This window comes from Phyllobates terribilis, unplaced genomic scaffold (assembly GCF_046119375.1).
Source record: "Phyllobates terribilis strain yellow unplaced genomic scaffold, ASM4611937v1 Scaffold_3__8_contigs__length_932513732, whole genome shotgun sequence".
NCBI lineage: Eukaryota > Metazoa > Chordata > Amphibia > Anura > Dendrobatidae > Phyllobates > Phyllobates terribilis.
This window is the reverse complement of record NW_027362763.1, coordinates 203,366,106-203,382,864: the sequence shown is the minus strand read 5'-3', so window position 1 is coordinate 203,382,864 and position 16,759 is coordinate 203,366,106. Positions and strand designations below refer to the sequence as shown.

The window sequence follows — 16,759 nt, the reverse complement described above, 5'->3', positions numbered from 1 at the left end:
CAGAAAATGAATGAGATTTCTGAAACGCACATGCTGCTTTTTTCCCTTGAGGATGGTGAAACATGAATGAATTTTGTTAAATCTGCAGCATGTCAATTCTTTCAGCGTTTTGCAGCATTTTTCACCCATTCATCTGAGTGGAAAAAAAACACAAGTAAAAACGCTCGGAAAACATGTGAAAAACCGTGTAGTGTATATAGCGTTTTCCCTGCCAACACTCTGGTTTTTGGTGCCTAAAAAAACACTACAAATATTCAATGTTTGCACATATCCTCTGGGCATATTCAGACATCCACGCAAATTGGTTCTAGATCGGACCGCAGTGCACGGACTGACCGCAGCCCTTCTGACCCGAGCGTGACAGTCTCATAGAAATACATGTGAAGTTGTCACGCTCAGGTGGGGAGACCTGTCGCCAGTCCGTGCATTAGCTGTCTGTGCTTGGACCGATTTGCACTACCACTACCATCATCATGATCCCTGCTGGTGCTGATCACAGCGCCGGCAGGAACAATGATGAGGGCAGCATTCAGCACCCGGCGCTTGGGAACAGCGCTAACTGTATCGCTGATTCCCAAGCGCCGGTACGTGTCACACAGATGACACATGGATGTCATCCATGTGTCATCAGTGTGGGACGTTTTGTGGCCCGTGCAGTGGGTAAAATACGGACATGTCAGCGTGTTTTGCCCACGGACACACGGTCCGTGGAAACACGCTGACATGTGCACAGACCCATTCATTTGAATAGGTCTGCGTGTGTTAGTGTCTCCGGTATGTATGGAAACTGTCACCACATGTACTGGAGACACTGATGTGTGAAAGAGCTCATAGGCCGCTCCAAAGACAACGAATGGAGCAGAGGCTGAGCATGGTCCCTACACTCCATTCAGGACGGGGCTGCAGATCTCATTCTCAAGGTTCCACAGTTCCAATCCCAATTAGCAAGGTATCACCTATCCTAAGAATAATGGATAACTTGACTTTTTGGGAATAACCCTTTAAGCACATATCAATTAATTTCAAGAGGAAACGTATTCATATTACCTTTATTCTACAAACTGTTAATCTGAGAAATTGACCCATCCATACTGCCAAAAATCTGAATATAGGGTGAAGATCGAGAGAATTAGCTAGTCTAGCACATATTTAGTGGTTTGTGTTCCATGATATATTTTTTTACCTACCTGTTACTAATTTTATTCATGCGGTTGTCTTAAAATGAAGACCCCTATTTACTCACTATGGCTTGTATTGTGAACAGGATATGAATGGGCATCCGGGTAATAATTGGCCAAATATTCTCCCAAACAGGAATTACTCTTTTATATCTGTTCTCCTATGTAAGGCAACAGCGTTTACTCCAGTGAATTTAGTGAGACAGTGACCCAGGCAACTTAAATAAAACATCTTTTATTGTCCAAATACTGCACAAATGAAAATTGTTCACCTCTGGATCGCAGCCGGGAACACGTAAATACAGTCCAGTACCGCCAGCGCTTGCACCCCCGTAAGGTTCTCAGGTGCTATCGTGTTTGAGCATGTTGCTGACTCTGGTCTGTGTTGGCTTCATACAGCCAGGCATACGTCCACAGCACCTTCAGCTCTGCTACATGTGCAATCCAAACAAAAACTGACACTGCCAAACCTTAACTGCAGGTTTAAGTGAAAACCGTGTCCATGGGCCACTTATAAGACCCAGACTGGAGGGAGAGATCCGTCCCACTACCATCCTACAGATCTCTCCAAAAATAAAAGCCCAAAACAGGTTTTCCTAAACTGACTTGGTCAAATAACTTGACCCAGTCCACACTCACTTTTATTTTCATGGTAACCACAGCCGTGGCTGTGACTACAATGCACTCCAGCAGTTCAATATGGATTACCCTCACTGTCTCACACCCCTAAAATAATATAAAGGCAGTAGTTGTTGTTGAGACAATGCCTTTAATCATATCTACTCATCTTAATCCTCCTATCATGGTATTCCCCGTTTTCTAGTCTTGTCTCATTCAGTTGTCATCTTTCCGATGTAACTGAAGTTAAAACCTTTCCCTACAATTACTTTTATCAGTTGCCTCTTCTCTATACTGCATATTGTCTTGATATGCTGTCAATAGTATTTTCTCCCATGTGAAATACCCATATTTTTCCATGCCTTTCAATGTCCTTTGGTCTTTCTTTCACGTGATCTCGTTTACTTGATTTCACAGTATTGCTTCTAAATCTATTCCCCATCCTGTTCTTTTTTTTTTTACATCCGTCTTTTTACCTTTTTTTTCCATCGCCTCATGACTACAAACTAAATGACAAAATTATGCAGAACTCACTTCATCCATCTCTTGTTGATTCACAAAAGTGCTGAATTCTACAGAAGCCTCGTCTTCTTATGTTCCATAATGTATGAAGATGGTGGCAAATGAGACTGAACTTTCAGACCCATATTAAAGTCTTAGTAATCAAACATGATTATGGCGGCAGCTCTAGTGCTGTATTGTCTGAGATAGTCTATTTGCAGCCCATAATACAACAATAAATACTCTTTTCCTGTCCAAGGAGTGTTGTGTCAGATATATCTTGTATTATGCTAATATGAATTGAGAAAATTGCATTCTTCTTCTTTGTAGGTTAGCAAAATTAGCCTTGTGGATCTTGCAGGAAGCGAAAGAGCAGATTCCACAGGAGCCAAAGGGACGAGGTTAAAGGTGAGACACTATTAGTCCTTATGTTCTAAAAGGAAAAATGTTTAAGTATAAATTGCAAAATAAAAGGGGTTTTGGATTAAAGGATATAGGAAACCTTGTAAAATTAGGACTTCAGAATAGGAAAGATAATTCTTTTGTTCATTTGTGTTGTGTATTGTGTGTTTTAATAATTTTGTGGGCACCCTTAGTATTTAATCCTCATACCATTCTAAAAACTAAACTGCTATCATTTTATTTTATGCTACATAATTCCCAACGTTAAAATCGTTGGACATGGCCATGTAAAATGGAGAAGTCTTTGTCCTTTATACATCCAACATTTCTAAGAATATACTTTTTTGGAGTTTAAATAATGCAGATTACTGTAAATTCTCTGCTATGACTGCCCAAAATCCTGGGCCGTCTATACTTTAATGACATTATATGGATTTGGGACACAGGGTGTTGCTACTTTTATGGATATCTGGACAAGAGGAGGAAACTTGTGACTATGTGAGCCACATTGCACCTATAATTTTATTTACACCTGGGTCTTTCCCTTCTCCACTTAAAGGAAGGAGCGAACATCAATAAGTCTCTCACAACCCTGGGGAAAGTGATTTCTGCTCTTGCTGAAATGGTAAGTGTATGCTTATAATGTGATCAGTAAGAATCTGTCAGTCATCATGGGTCATAAATTATTACACTGTGTTTGATAAGGACGCTTCACATATTTATATAAAGATATGGCAGGATTTCTCAGCCTTTTCTTGAGTAGGATTCAGTTTTGACAACCATTCCTCAGAGTTCTTCCATGCCTCTTATTAAAGCACCACTCCAGCGGGTTTTTTTTTGCATTTTATTGCTGGAGTGGTGCTACTAATATAAGCTCCCTGCCCCTAGTGTTATACTCACCAGCCGCCGTCTTCATTTGTTATCGGCGTTGCTTTGCTCGTCTTCTGCAGATTGTGACCTGCCGGATCACTCCAGTGTGTACTGGGGGATCCGGAAGTTACAACTCAATGTAAGTCTATGAGAGGCAGAATGAGACTCTCATAGACTGACATTGAGAGCTTGTGATAGTTACCTCTGACTTCTGGTCAGTCAGAAGTTGTGGTCACAAGATGGCGGCGCAGGACCGGAGTGGTGCTGGGAAGAGCTGAAGACAGTCGCTGGTAAGTATAAGACTAGGGGCAGGGAACTTAGATTAGTTCCACCACTCCAGCTCTGAAATAAAAAAAAATGCTGGAGTGGTGCTCTAACTTCATTTATGTAGTTTAAACTTTCTCCAGCTCTTTCAAAAATTGTTTTTTTGTTTAACTGGTTCCCTAATATGACTGCATATTCAATACACAGGGGTGAAATGACCCATACTTTCTTCTGTAGGATTTATACACTTTCCAGTACAAGATAATATCAGCTTTTGAACCAGCAGACTAGAATTGATTGCTAAAATGTAGCTATGTTACACCCATATTGTCTCCACCACTGTAAACAGGGCTAGGATCAGCATCCGAAAAGTTCAGACGAATTATGATACCCACTGGAGGTAGAAGGACCTGCTTCTGCTCTCTGTCCTGTATTACCTCCTGTGTATATTTTCCTGCACAGGGAAGTAGGAGTAACAACACCAACACAATACCCTGTGTCATTCTTACTTAATGTGTACATCCTCAGAATTTTGGAGGAAGTGTCCTCCAGGCACCATGACTTGTTCCAGTGGAATACCTCTACATAATTACTTAAAAGGGTTTTCGCAACAACAAAAAATAGATATGATTGAAAAAAAATCCTCTCTGTTCTCAAGAATGTTAGAATTTTTAATTTTATTTTTCACTGCTCATTACCTAGATTACTGGCCAACACTGAGGTTTATCAGTGGTGGTCGGTCTCCTAAGCATGTAGCTTGTAAGCGCTGTTCTGAAGCTGGCCAGATCTCTGGAGGGTTCTCTGTAGACAGGTATAGCTGTAGTAGCTGCGCTATGGTACTTGCGCCATAAGTGGCACTGGATCCTCCACTTAGCTCTCTGCTTGTACTGTTAAGACATCCTACACCGTATCTACAACAGCACAGAGCTTTGTACCATTTCCGATTGTGTTGACCGTGAACTTGTTTAATGCTTCCGAACAGGTCACATATATACACAAAAAAATCGATCAAATGTTTTTTCACATGACTACTAAAGTTACTAATGCAAGTGTCTAATAACCAATATAATTTCTCTTTTTTTTACACAGGACTCCGGAACTAATAAGGTGAGATCTTCATTAATTAATATTGAGACACAACCTTAAAGGGTCCTACGAATTACACATACTCTATATTATCCTAATGTCAGGAAATTAAAAGGGCTCTGTTGTGCTCCACTCTTGTTATTTCTCAGTTAACTCACTTTGTGTAACACCTTGTTTAGTTAGTAATAATAGTTACCATATTTTTGGACTATAAAATGCACCCGGCCATAAGACACACCCCAAAATTAGAAGTGGAAAATAGGGAAAAAAAAATAGGAATTTTTTTTTAATGTGAAATGGGGGCCACCTTATAGACCGAATTTAACTTAAGAGCGGGGTCACAGGAGGCTGGGTCGCTGCTGCAGGAAACCGGCGGCTGCAGGAAGCCGGTGGCGGCAGGAGTGGGGTGATGCAGGGGAACCTGGGCTGGGAAGAGGGGGTGTTCCGGTGGTGCGAGGCAGGAACCATTGATCTCCCGGTGGTGGACTTCAGGAAAATGTCGGCGATGCGAGGCAGGTGCCCACTCTACACAATGAACTCCCGGCGGTGGGCTTTAGGAAAATGGCTGCTGGAGGTGGCACATGAGCAAATTGAGATCTCGACTCGTCATTGAAATCGGCGATCCTGCCTCCTGTGACCACGCTCCACTGATAAACTACATTTGGACTATAAGACGAACTCCGATTTTCCTCCAAAATTTTGGGGGAACAAGTGCATACGGTATTTATTTTGTTATCAAAACACTTTTACCTTTTGAATCTCTCTTGCATTACATCATTATGTTGGCGTGGGAATGTAGGCAGGAAACATTGTAGTAATGCCACCTTGTAACCCATCTTCCTATTTTCTACAGAATAAGAAAAAGAAGAAGACAGACTTTATTCCATATCGAGATTCTGTACTCACATGGCTTCTAAGAGAGAACTTAGGTAATACATTTATTATACTTGTATACCACACATGCCATTCTTTTGATATGTATACTAACATACTCGTCAATGCCACCACTATGATGTAAGTGTATGAGCCCTGTTAGAGGACTATTGAGTTCTATTCTGATTCTTGAGGTTTTAAAGAGGTTTTGTTATTAGGGGGCTATTAGATATTCCATCACTTAAGACCCCCATACACATTGGATGAAAGTTAGCCAACCCCACCAATTTCAGCAGTACCAGTCAAGCAGGGCCGGCGTCAGCACCCGGGCAAGTGCCGGGGCCCTGAGCAGGGGGGGGGGGCCCACTCGTGGTCGGGCACCCCGCTGGGCTATGGGCAGAGGAGAGCGGTGCCAGCGCCCGCCCTTCTCCTCCGCTTGCTCAGGGCCCCGGCAGCCGGATACTTACCTCTCCCCGTGCCTCCGCAGATCTGCTGTCTTCCTGCTGTGCGCTACCTGCGACGTCTAAGGTCAGATGGTGTGGTGACGTCTTTCCACCGCACCCTCCCCTGAGCCATCACAGGCAGCGCAGCAGGTGAGGAGGAGTGAGGTGAATATTTGATTTTTTTTTAATGTATGGAGGTATGGGACATTATAGGGGGGGGGGGGTGACATCCTGCATGGGGCATTATATGGGGGGTGGGTGAGGTGACATCCTGCATGGAGCATTATAAAGAGGGGGGTGACATCCTGCATGGGGCATTTTAAAGAGAGGGGGGTGACATCCTGCATGGGGCATTATAAGGGGGGGAACAGCCTACATGGGGCATTATAAGGGGGAAACAGCCTGCATGGGGCGTTATGTGGGGGGAACAGCCTGCATGGGGGCCAGTATCCTGTATGGAGCGTTATAAGGGAACCAGTATCCTGTATGGAGCGTTATATTGGGGCCAATATCCTGTACGGAGCGTTTTATGGGGGCCAGTATTCTTTATGGAGCATTTTATGGGGGCCAGTATTCTGTATGGAGCGTTATATGGGGGCCAGTATTCCGTATGGAGCGTTATATGGGGGCCAGTAATCTGTATGGAGCGTTATATGGGGACCAGTATCCTGTATGGAGCATTTTCTGGGGGCCAGTATTCTGTATGGAGCGTTGTATGGGGGCCAGTATACCGTATGGAGCGTTATATGGGGGCCAGTATTCTGTATGGAGCGTTATATGGGGACCAGTATTCTGTATGGAGCATTTTATGTGGGCCAGTTTACTGTGCGGAGCGATTCGCCGGTTTCTGAGCTATTGTGGAATTTACAATAGATATCCCTCATGTAATGTAAGAAGTAAAATCTTTGCATTGTACTATATATATATTTCTCTGCGGTATCTGTGCACCATGAATCATGGTATGTGTTAAAGGGGCCCACTGAGACTCTTTCACCCTGGGCCCAGAAAAACCTGGAGCTGGCCCTGACTGCGGCAAAATCATCTCTATGCCAAGTTGGAGAAATATCTATTTGAGCGGCAAGAATTACCATTCCTCAGCTGCATCATCTCTTCTGGTGATCTTCTTATGAACCCAGAAAAAGTGTTTGCCATATTGGATTGACCACAGCCAGTCGGTCTCAAGATTCTCCAAAGATTTCTTGGCTTTGCGGTCACCACTCACCTAAGTAAATATTTAATCTTTCTCTTTCATCTGGTATCTCTCCTTCCTCCTTTAAACACACCAGCATACATCCATTACTTAAGGCTTGATGCGTTTTTCCAATGCATTGTATAGGCAAATACGCATGCAGAAATGCACAAGAATTGGTCATGTCCGTATTTTTTCTGCGAGTAAAATCTGCGCAGAAAAAATCCTGACCATGTGCACAGAACTTGCAGAATGTCATAGGAAGTCATGGGATAAGGTATGAAATGCGTTTCTGGATCGTTTACGCGCTGCAAATACACACCAAAAAACGCACCAAAAACGCATCGTGGGCACACAGCCTTAAAAACATCCCTCGGCTATAAACGATCTGCTAATTGCAGACCTGTCTCTAATCTCCTCTTCATCTCTAAACTCCTGGAACATTTGGTCTACTCCCATCTAATCCGCTATCTCTCAGATAACGCTCTTCTTGACCCTTTTCAATCTGGTTTCCGCTCTTTACACTCTACTAAAACTGCCCTCACTAAAATATCTAATGATCTACTAACAACTAAATCTAATGATCACTTCTCCATGCTGGTTCTCCTGGATCTCTCTTCAGCATTTGACACTATGGATCACCTTCTCCTCCTCACTATGTTCCACTCTATCGGCCTCAAGGATACTGCTCTGTCTTGATTCTCCTCCTACCTCTCTAACAGCTCCTTCACTGTATGTTTTCTGGCTCCTCTTCCTCTCTTCTTCCCCTTATTGTCAGGGTTCCTCAGGGCTCAGTTCTAGGTCCCCTGCTCTTCTCCTTATATAATGCACTTTTTGGACAAACCATCAATGGATTCAGTTTTCAGTACCATCTCTATGCTGATGACACCCAATTATACACATTGTGTCCGTACTTCAACCCTGGATTACTATGAAATACCAGTGATTGTCTTTCCGCAGTCTCTAACATTATGTCCTCCTGTAAGGGAATTCCCTGGCTGAGACTTACTTCAGAAGCACCATACAGATAGGTCCCTGGGTCTGTGCACTAACGTTCTTTACACTAACCATTGCTCTCAAGGTGCACTCTACAGTATCATGGTGGAGGTGTGGACCCTTCACATTTTCGGAGAATAAGTCAGACAGTTTTAGAAAAATATACTCTCTTTTACTAGGTGTTAGAACTATATACAAACAGTAGCAGGTACACTTCTCAAATACATTACATAACATAGGCAAACACGTAGCAGTTTTGGATGGTGGCACAATTCTTGTGGTGGACATTTCTATGGTACATCAGGTTAAAAAGGATACCCATCTTCCTGGTACATGACTACCAAGGTCAATGTGTAATGTGATAGCCACTGTACCCAATGCTGCAATCTATGAGCCGTATAAGGGACCTCTCACTGGCTACCACCTTACTGACGTGCTCCAACCTGGCTGATCCCGTATTTCTTCACTGCGAACCTCCAGGTCTGGTTAACACTTCACTTGTGCTCTAAACCTCTTCTGTTAGGTTCCCCAACTTGCCTGCTGAGAGGAGATTCTGCCGTTCTTTGCATTACTGGCTTTCACACACCAGAATACAGCTTTCTGGGAGTCCTTCTCCTTCCTCTAACTGAAATTGACATTTTCTCCCAAACCCAGGAACTCCATTACAGCAAACCCCTACCAACTCCTCTCCACTCTGGGCTGTCCTACAGTTAACCCTATCACTCCCGACTGAACAGAAAAACTGCAGCCCATGAGGCTAAAACACATACAGTAAAATACATTTCCCATAAATATAACCACTGGAGTGTGTTAGCCTTCTTCTCCACCTTTACACTCCCTCTAGCTAAAACTGAATTTGTCAAAAACTGAACTCCTTGTGTTTCTTCCATCTAATAACCTACCTATAACCAATATTGCTATTTCCGTCTATGATTCTACCATTACTCCCCAGTAACATGCCCGCTGTCTTGGGTTCATAATTGATTCAGATTTTACATTAACCCCCTACATCCGATCACTCGCTTGCTTATGTCAACTGCACCTCAATAACATCTCTAGAATTTGACCTTTTCTTACCTTTCACTCTGCAAAAACACTTACTGTTGCTCTTATTCAGTCTCGCCTGGACTATTGCAACTCTCTACTAATCAGTCTCCCTCTTACTAAACTCTCCCCTCTCCAGTCCATCCTTAATGTGACACACTCCCTGGGCCGTGGGGTACTCGGTAGCTGGGCCGGTCGGTGCTGGGGGATGTCACAGTGGCAGTGACCCGGTCCGTGACCCAGGGTGGTCAATAAAAGGGGAATAAAATAAAAGGAATAAAGTTTTTATATATAACGTTTGTGACGCCACCTGTGGTATGCGGCTATATGGGGCCGCTGCTGCTGTGCAGATTCACTGGAGCTGATGGTGACGCAGCAGAGTTGGTTCAGCTCTCCATAGGCAGAGCTTAGCCCCAGGGCAGGATATAGTGATTCGATAGGGTAGATGTTGTTGATGCGGTGTAGTGCAGGTGATGGCGCAGATAATAACCAGTCCACAACTTAATGGCGGTTTCCACTTATCTTTACTTGCAGTTGTTTAGCAGACCGGGGCACGGGTACTTGCTGGTAGTAGAGGTCCGGGCGGCCTGGGAGCAAGTTGGGAATCTACCTCGACAGGTGAAGTTGTAGGCCTTCCCTCTGCGCTAATCTCTTTGGCCTTGCTGCTTGCAGCTATGCTGCGGCCCTCTTCCCTGAGTAAAACGTCTGTTCCTCACCCATATGGCAGGCAGCTCGGGCCTTCCTTATGTGTCGCTCCATCGTGGCGGTGCTGGGCCCTGCGGTGCTGCTGTGTCGCCGGGCGTCTGATGGGGCCAGGAGACCTGCAGTCTCCTGCCCTCCGGTTTCTGCTGCTGGGCCTTCAGTGGCCCACAACCTCGGACTCCGGTGTCCGGTTCTTCTGCGCTTCTCTCCTCTGGGGCGAGCTTGTACACAGCTCCCTTCCCCAGGTCCTTCCTCAGGTCCTTCCTCGTCGCTGTCCTGTATACAACTCCTCTCAACTCACTCTTACTAACCCCGCCTCCAGATCCCAGTTGCTAAGGGGAGGAGCTCCCCTTTCTAGTCTGGAGCCAGGAAAGTGTTGTATGCTGGTAAACCTGATTAGGGGACCGCTCCTTGCTTCCCTTGTGAGGGAGGCAATGAAACTGTGGCAACCGGACCCCTGGGGTGCCACAAATGCAGCATCCAGGATCATTTTCCTTTCCAACCGCTACACCGATGCCTCTACCCTGTATGTGTACAGGGTCCAATATCACTCTCACCCACAAAACACTCCACAGTTCAGCACTACCCAACATCTCCTCCCTTATCTCTATCGGTCACCCTGCCCGTGCCCTTGGTTACGCTAATGACCTAAGGCTAACATCTTCAAAAATCCGAAACTCCAACTCCCGTCTCCAAGATTTCTCGCGTGCTGCGCCAATTCTTTGGAATGCACTACCCAGGACAATTTGATTAATTCTCAATACCAAAAATTTGTAAGCGTGGCCTAAAAACGCATTTCTTTAGACTGGCCTATCTCCTCACCTCGCTTATCTAACTATTCACATTTTGCCTTTACAAAAATTTTTTCCAAATCAAGGCCCTCATAGCATCTGTTTACACACCCTCCATACATTTAACACCACTCTATGTCATTCACAGTTGCGAAATGCCTTGGCCTGGAAACAGAAAGAAACTGACGAGATGGCTTCTGTGTGGAGTAATAAGAACAAGAACTTAGTTGTGAAATAATGTGTAATGGACACCTTGACAGAAACTTGATAAACTTCAACTGGGACAGTCGGGCGCCCTTAGTGTGCATCTAATGATGAATCCTTCCCCAAATGGATTTCCATTGCTCTGTTCCTATAGTGAAAGGGTTTAGCAGTAGTGTGGACACAGCCTTAAAGGGGTTGTCCATCACTTTCATACATTTTCTTAATGTGGTCAATTGAATGGTAAATATGTGTGGCTATGGGGTGTGTGGGTAAGGATGTGGCACTATACCTTTCACTTGATCGGAACATCTTTTTCTTTAAAACTTGGGAGATATGCCAACACCCATAATGTGCAACAACACTGTACGTCAACAAATTTCACATATAAAATTGTAATATTCTTGTGAAGCATTCAATATTATAATAATATTAATAATGTTAATTTTTTATTTCTATAGCGCTGCAGCACTTTACAATTTAGAGGGAACTTGTACAAACAAGATAAGACATTAAAGAGTAACACATAGTTCAACACATAAAAAGACGAATGAGTGCCCTGCTCGCAACCTTACAATCTATGAGAAAATAGGGGTGACACAAAAAGGTAAAAATAAAATGCTTGTCATGTAAGGTCCAGCCATCAATAAAATAAATAGGGATGTTCAAAAAACCCTGCAAGAACTAGTCACTAGCCAGTATCTGTACAAGTAGAGGTGCAAAGTGCTCCTGAGTGCATGGAAGAGAGAACATCGGATAGTTAATTAGATTATTGAGGTGATAGGCTAGTCTAAAGAAATGTGTTTTAAGGGCATGCTTGAAACTGTGGATACTGGGAATGAAAGGGAATCTGTCAGCAGGTTTTTTCTACCGCATATGAGAGCAGCATGAAGTAGAGGCAGAGACGCTGAATCTAATGATGTATCACATAGTTTACTGATTGCAGAAGTTCTGATATAGTCAGAGTTTTTAATTGTGGATTGCAGCAGAGCTAAGAAAGCTTCCCTCGCCCACATCAGGCTCTGTATGTACATAGTCTATTGACAATGACCTGGAGGGGGCAGAGTCAGACTAACAGTTGCTTGCACATCAGACCTGGCAATGATAATGTCCTAGTGATAACACCTTCAGTGTAGGTAACAACAACACACAGCTTAATAAACTACACAAAGTGCCCACGTAGCAGATTTGATGCAGAGCGTTTTTGCCTCTCTCTGGCAGAAAAAAACGCATGCAGATTTACATGCGTTTTTTCTGCCAGAGAGAAGCGTTTTTTTCAGCGTTTTCACATGCGATTTTGCATGCTTTTTTTCAAGCACTTTTCCAAGCGATTTTGAGCATCACTTGGAAAAGTGCTTGACAAGTTGGTCACACAATATAAATCCATGCAACTGGCATGGATTTATATTGTGTGACCAACTTAGATGCTTTAAATGCTGCATCTATAGTAAAAAAAAAAAAATAAATTAAAAAGTTAAAAATAAAAAAACCTGTATACTCACCTCCCCGGTCTCCTCCCGGCGGCGATCCTCTCTCCTCGGCGTCCCGCGGTGTACTGGAAGGACCTGCGGTGACGTCATTTAGTCAGCTGATGGTCACGCGACCATCACCTGACCACTGACGTCAGCGGTCGCGTGACCATCAGCTGACTAAATGACGTCACCGCAGGTCCTGCAAGTACACCGAGGGACGCCGAGGAGAGAGGACGTGGCCGGGAGAAGACCGGAGAGGTGAATATACAGGTTTATTTTATTTTTAACTTTTTTATTTCTTTTTTTCACCGGGTGGTAGCCGGGATGAAGAGGAGTTGTAGTCTCCTCTTCATCTCAGGTACCACACGGACCGCGATTACGCTGCAAATTCGCGGCCATTGAATTTAATTGAAACGCAGCAAATCCACATATACCTGCGTTTCAATGTTCCTCAATGGCCGCAAATTTGCGGCGTAATCGCGGTAGAAATGGTCATGCTGCGTTTTCATGCAATGCAAAGCAATGTGAATTCGGATGTGCTGTGCACATGATGTGTAATTAGCGTGCCAAATTCACATTGCTTTGCATGGCAGACGGTTTTACAAGCGTTTTCACGGACGTAAAAACGTCGCAAAAACGCTACGTGGGCACATAGCCTTAACCTCTACCTCATTGCCTGGGATAATGCATTCCAGAAAAGTGGTGCAGCAAGAGAGAAGTCCTGGAGATGGGAGTGTGAGGTTTGAATTATAGATGATGTTATCTTAGGTCAATAGAGGTATGGTGGTGCTATCAGTGTAGTGGTTGGACAGAAATATGATCCGGGCTGCTGTATTCATGGTAGATTAGAGAGTGGAGAGTTTTCTAAGAGGGAGACCAATTAGTAGAGAGTTGCAATAGTCCAGATGAGAATGAATCAGAGCAACAGTAAGAGTTTTTGCAGAGTCAGAAGTAAGAAAAGGTCAAATTATAGAGATATTTTTGCGGTGCAGGTGACATGAGCGTGCAAGTGATCGGAACCACATACAGAAATGGCAATATTGGATTTAGGTAGGTTGGTAGAGGGAGGAAACACAAGGAGTTCAGATTTTGACAGATTCAGTTTTAGATAGAGGGAGGACATGATGTTAGAGACAGCAGACAGAAAATCACTGGTATTTTGTAGTAATGCAGGAGTAATGTCAGGTGAGGAAGTGTATGATATGGTGTCATCAGCATAGAGATCTAAGGGGTGACGTTTCTCCTTGAAGAGAGGCATGCCAGTGTGAGGAGTCATAAAGGCCATGCAATGCTCCTCTGGGAAATTACATTTGCAAATTGCCTCTTCAGAGAGGAAGAGGACTAGAACTCTATTGCCACCTATTAGAAGTTGCAAGCCTAAAAGTCAATATTGACCCTTTAACAAGCCTTGCCATCTGACTTAGGATAAAAGCCAAAACAGAATCTCAATTTGCAGATGCAGTGCTTCTGGGTGTTGCTCCTCCTCAGTGTAAAATATGAGATCTGATTTGGCTGTATAAGAGGCTGGGGTCTAAGGGGTAACGTTGCTCCTCTTGGAGAGTGACATGCCAGTGTGAGGAGGCTTATAGGCTATGGTAAGACTCGTTAAAGGGTCGATATTGACTTTTGAGAAGTAGCAATCCTAGGTGGCACTAGAGTTCTAGTCCTCTTCCTCTCTGAAGAGGCAATTTGCATATTTAATTTTTCCAGAGCAGCATTGCATGGTCTATAAGCCTCATTACACTAGCATGCCAGGCCTGGCATGTCACTCTCCAATTTGCAGTATAGAGATGCTACTGAAAAACAAATTTGTTGATGGTTTATCCAATAGGGATTGTATATAGAGAGAAGAAGAGGAGGCCTAGGACTGAACCTTGAGAAACCCGGAAAGGGTAAAACGAGGGGAAGAAGAGCCGTCAATTGATACACTTAAGGAGAGGTCATAGAGGTAGGAGGAGAACCAAGAGAGAAACCAGATTGTAAAGGGTCAAGAAGAGAGTTATCTGACAGATTGGAAATTTGATGGGAACAGACCAAGCATTCCAGGAGGAATAAGTTACAGGTAAAGGGGAGATTAGAGACAGTTCTGTAGTCTGCAACTCAGCTCTGGTCGAGATATTTTTTTTAGTAATGGATTTATGATGACGTGTTTGAAGGAGGAGGGAAAGATACCGAAAGAAAGAGAGGTTAAATGTTTTATTAGGTAAGTAGTGACAGATAGGGAGAGGGACTGAAGAAGGTGAAAGGGAATAGGGTCACTGTTTTAGGTAGTAGAGTGAGAAGATGCGAGGTGCCTGGTAACTTCTTCTGTGAACGTTCAAAAACGTAAAGTGAACTTGGTAAGTGCGGGAGGGAAGAGGATCCATGATATTGGGGGATTGGGAGACAATTTCCTGTCTGATATGATAATTTTTTTTTCTATGAAATAATTGTCCAGATCATAAGCACTGAGGTTGGTGATTGGGGCCTACACTTTATGACTGAGGAGGGAGCAACCAGACCAGATTGAGCAGCAGTGCTGTCAATCAAAATGCTGACAGCCCAGCACGCTTCAGGATTAGATTAGATGACTGGGCTGTCACTCACAAAACCGACAGTCCAGCACACTCCAGATTCCATAGGGCGGCTGAGCTGTCACTCACAGCGTCCCCATTCCACAGTCAATTATGAAACCGTGACAAAAACATGTTTGCAGTGTGTGCCAAGGTTGCCGCCATCTGTGCCGAATTGTTCTGTGAGTAAGGGTGGCAGCTTCATCAAGGGCACTTTCCAGTGTTTTATTATAATGTTTCAAAGGCAGAGAAAGGAGGTTAGAGAGAATAGGAGTGGCAAAAAGTGAGAGCGGATCATCAATGGGGATGTTAAAGTCCTCCAAGATGAGAGTGGCAGTGTCACAGGATAGAAAGTGTGGAAGCCAGGTAGCAAAGTGATTCAGAAACTGGTGGGAGGGGCCCAGAGGGCGGTAAATAACCGCCACTTGCATGGAGATGGGGTGAAATAGTCTGACAGTGTGGACCTCAGAAGACAGGAAGATAAGTGAGGGCACTGGGGGTATGATCTGAAAAGCCTATTTTGAAGAAAGAAGTAAACCAACACCTTAACCTTGTCTGTTCTCAGTTTACGAGAAAGAGGGGGCAATGGAGGCGGTGTCTGAGTGCTGGATCCAGGTTTCTGTAGGCGCCAGAAGTTTAAAGGAAAAAGTCATGGATGTAGAGGAGTTTGTTACATACTGATCTGGCATTCCAGAGGGCATAGTTAAAGTAAACAGGAGAAGACATTCACTGAATGTTAATGAGTTTAGTAAAGTTTCTACATGCAACAGGGAAGGAATTAAATGTAATACAACAATGAGAGCCTGGGTTTGGGGAGATATCTGCAACTAGGAGAAGGAGAGTACAGAGAGTAATCAGATGGTTCAGTGATTTGTGAGAGCATCTCTTGAGCTGTACGATGGGAGTGGATGGACTTGTTTGGTTTAAAAATGTGAAAAGAGCATGTAAGCTGTACATGGGAGAAGGGAGGAGAGAGGGACTGATTTGGATGGAGTGCACAAAGTGTGTGAAAGGGCAATGAATTTGAAAGAATGCAGCAGCTAGAACATAAATGGTACAACAGATATGGTATATACATTTTGTAGCACAAGCGAATTGGAGACAAGTTTGTTTGAATGTCTTGCAAGGCATACCTGTCTCCTGCCCTGTCTTACATGTTTAACTGACTGACACTATGACCAAATCTGCACAAGTGCCCATCTGCGCAAAGAGCCTTTCCCTTGATTAGGTCTAAATTTATAGGGAAGTTTGTGCTTAGATCTCGGTCTTATTTTAACTCAGGACGGAGGCAATAATATGCAAAGGCAAACAAACGAGCTTGCAGGCCAACATGGACCTTCAAGTCTTTTGAGCAAGTGAGATAACCTTACTTCATTTGGGAACAGACACAGTAAGATGAAATGAACTTATACAATTATTTGAGTCTTGCAAAGATGGAAGTGAATATGCAGGCTTTAGAGGGGTTAACACAGCAGATGAAATTAACTTATACCTGTGTTTTGCAATTCCATGTCTATATTGCAGAGAACAAAGAAACAGAATTCATGTAGATGACAGATCAGTTGCATAACAGTCTA

General features: G+C 43.8%; 2 protein-coding genes across 11 annotated transcripts in view; one reads left to right on the top strand and one right to left on the bottom strand.

Moving 5' to 3' along the window:
- Window positions 1-9,120, bottom strand: part of LOC141259066 (allantoinase, mitochondrial-like) — a 202,745-nt gene extending 193,625 nt beyond the window's left edge. For all 4 annotated transcript variants that reach the window (XM_073674520.1, XM_073674522.1, XM_073674521.1 and 1 more), the window contains exons 1-2: window positions 8,958-9,120; window positions 5,670-5,766 (exon numbers count right to left, since the gene is read on the bottom strand). The gene's annotated coding sequence lies outside the window, so the exon portion shown is untranslated. The remainder of the gene's footprint in view (window positions 1-5,669; window positions 5,767-8,957) is intronic.
- The window catches only part of KIF1A (kinesin family member 1A), a 229,126-nt gene that overhangs the window by 115,369 nt on the left and 96,998 nt on the right, over window positions 1-16,759 (top strand). For all 7 annotated transcript variants that reach the window (XM_073674513.1, XM_073674511.1, XM_073674514.1 and 4 more), the window contains exons 8-11: window positions 2,628-2,705; window positions 3,259-3,324; window positions 4,923-4,940; window positions 5,773-5,848. In XM_073674513.1, the coding sequence (XP_073530614.1) occupies window positions 2,628-2,705; window positions 3,259-3,324; window positions 4,923-4,940; window positions 5,773-5,848 (238 nt within the window). The remainder of the gene's footprint in view (window positions 1-2,627; window positions 2,706-3,258; window positions 3,325-4,922; window positions 4,941-5,772; window positions 5,849-16,759) is intronic.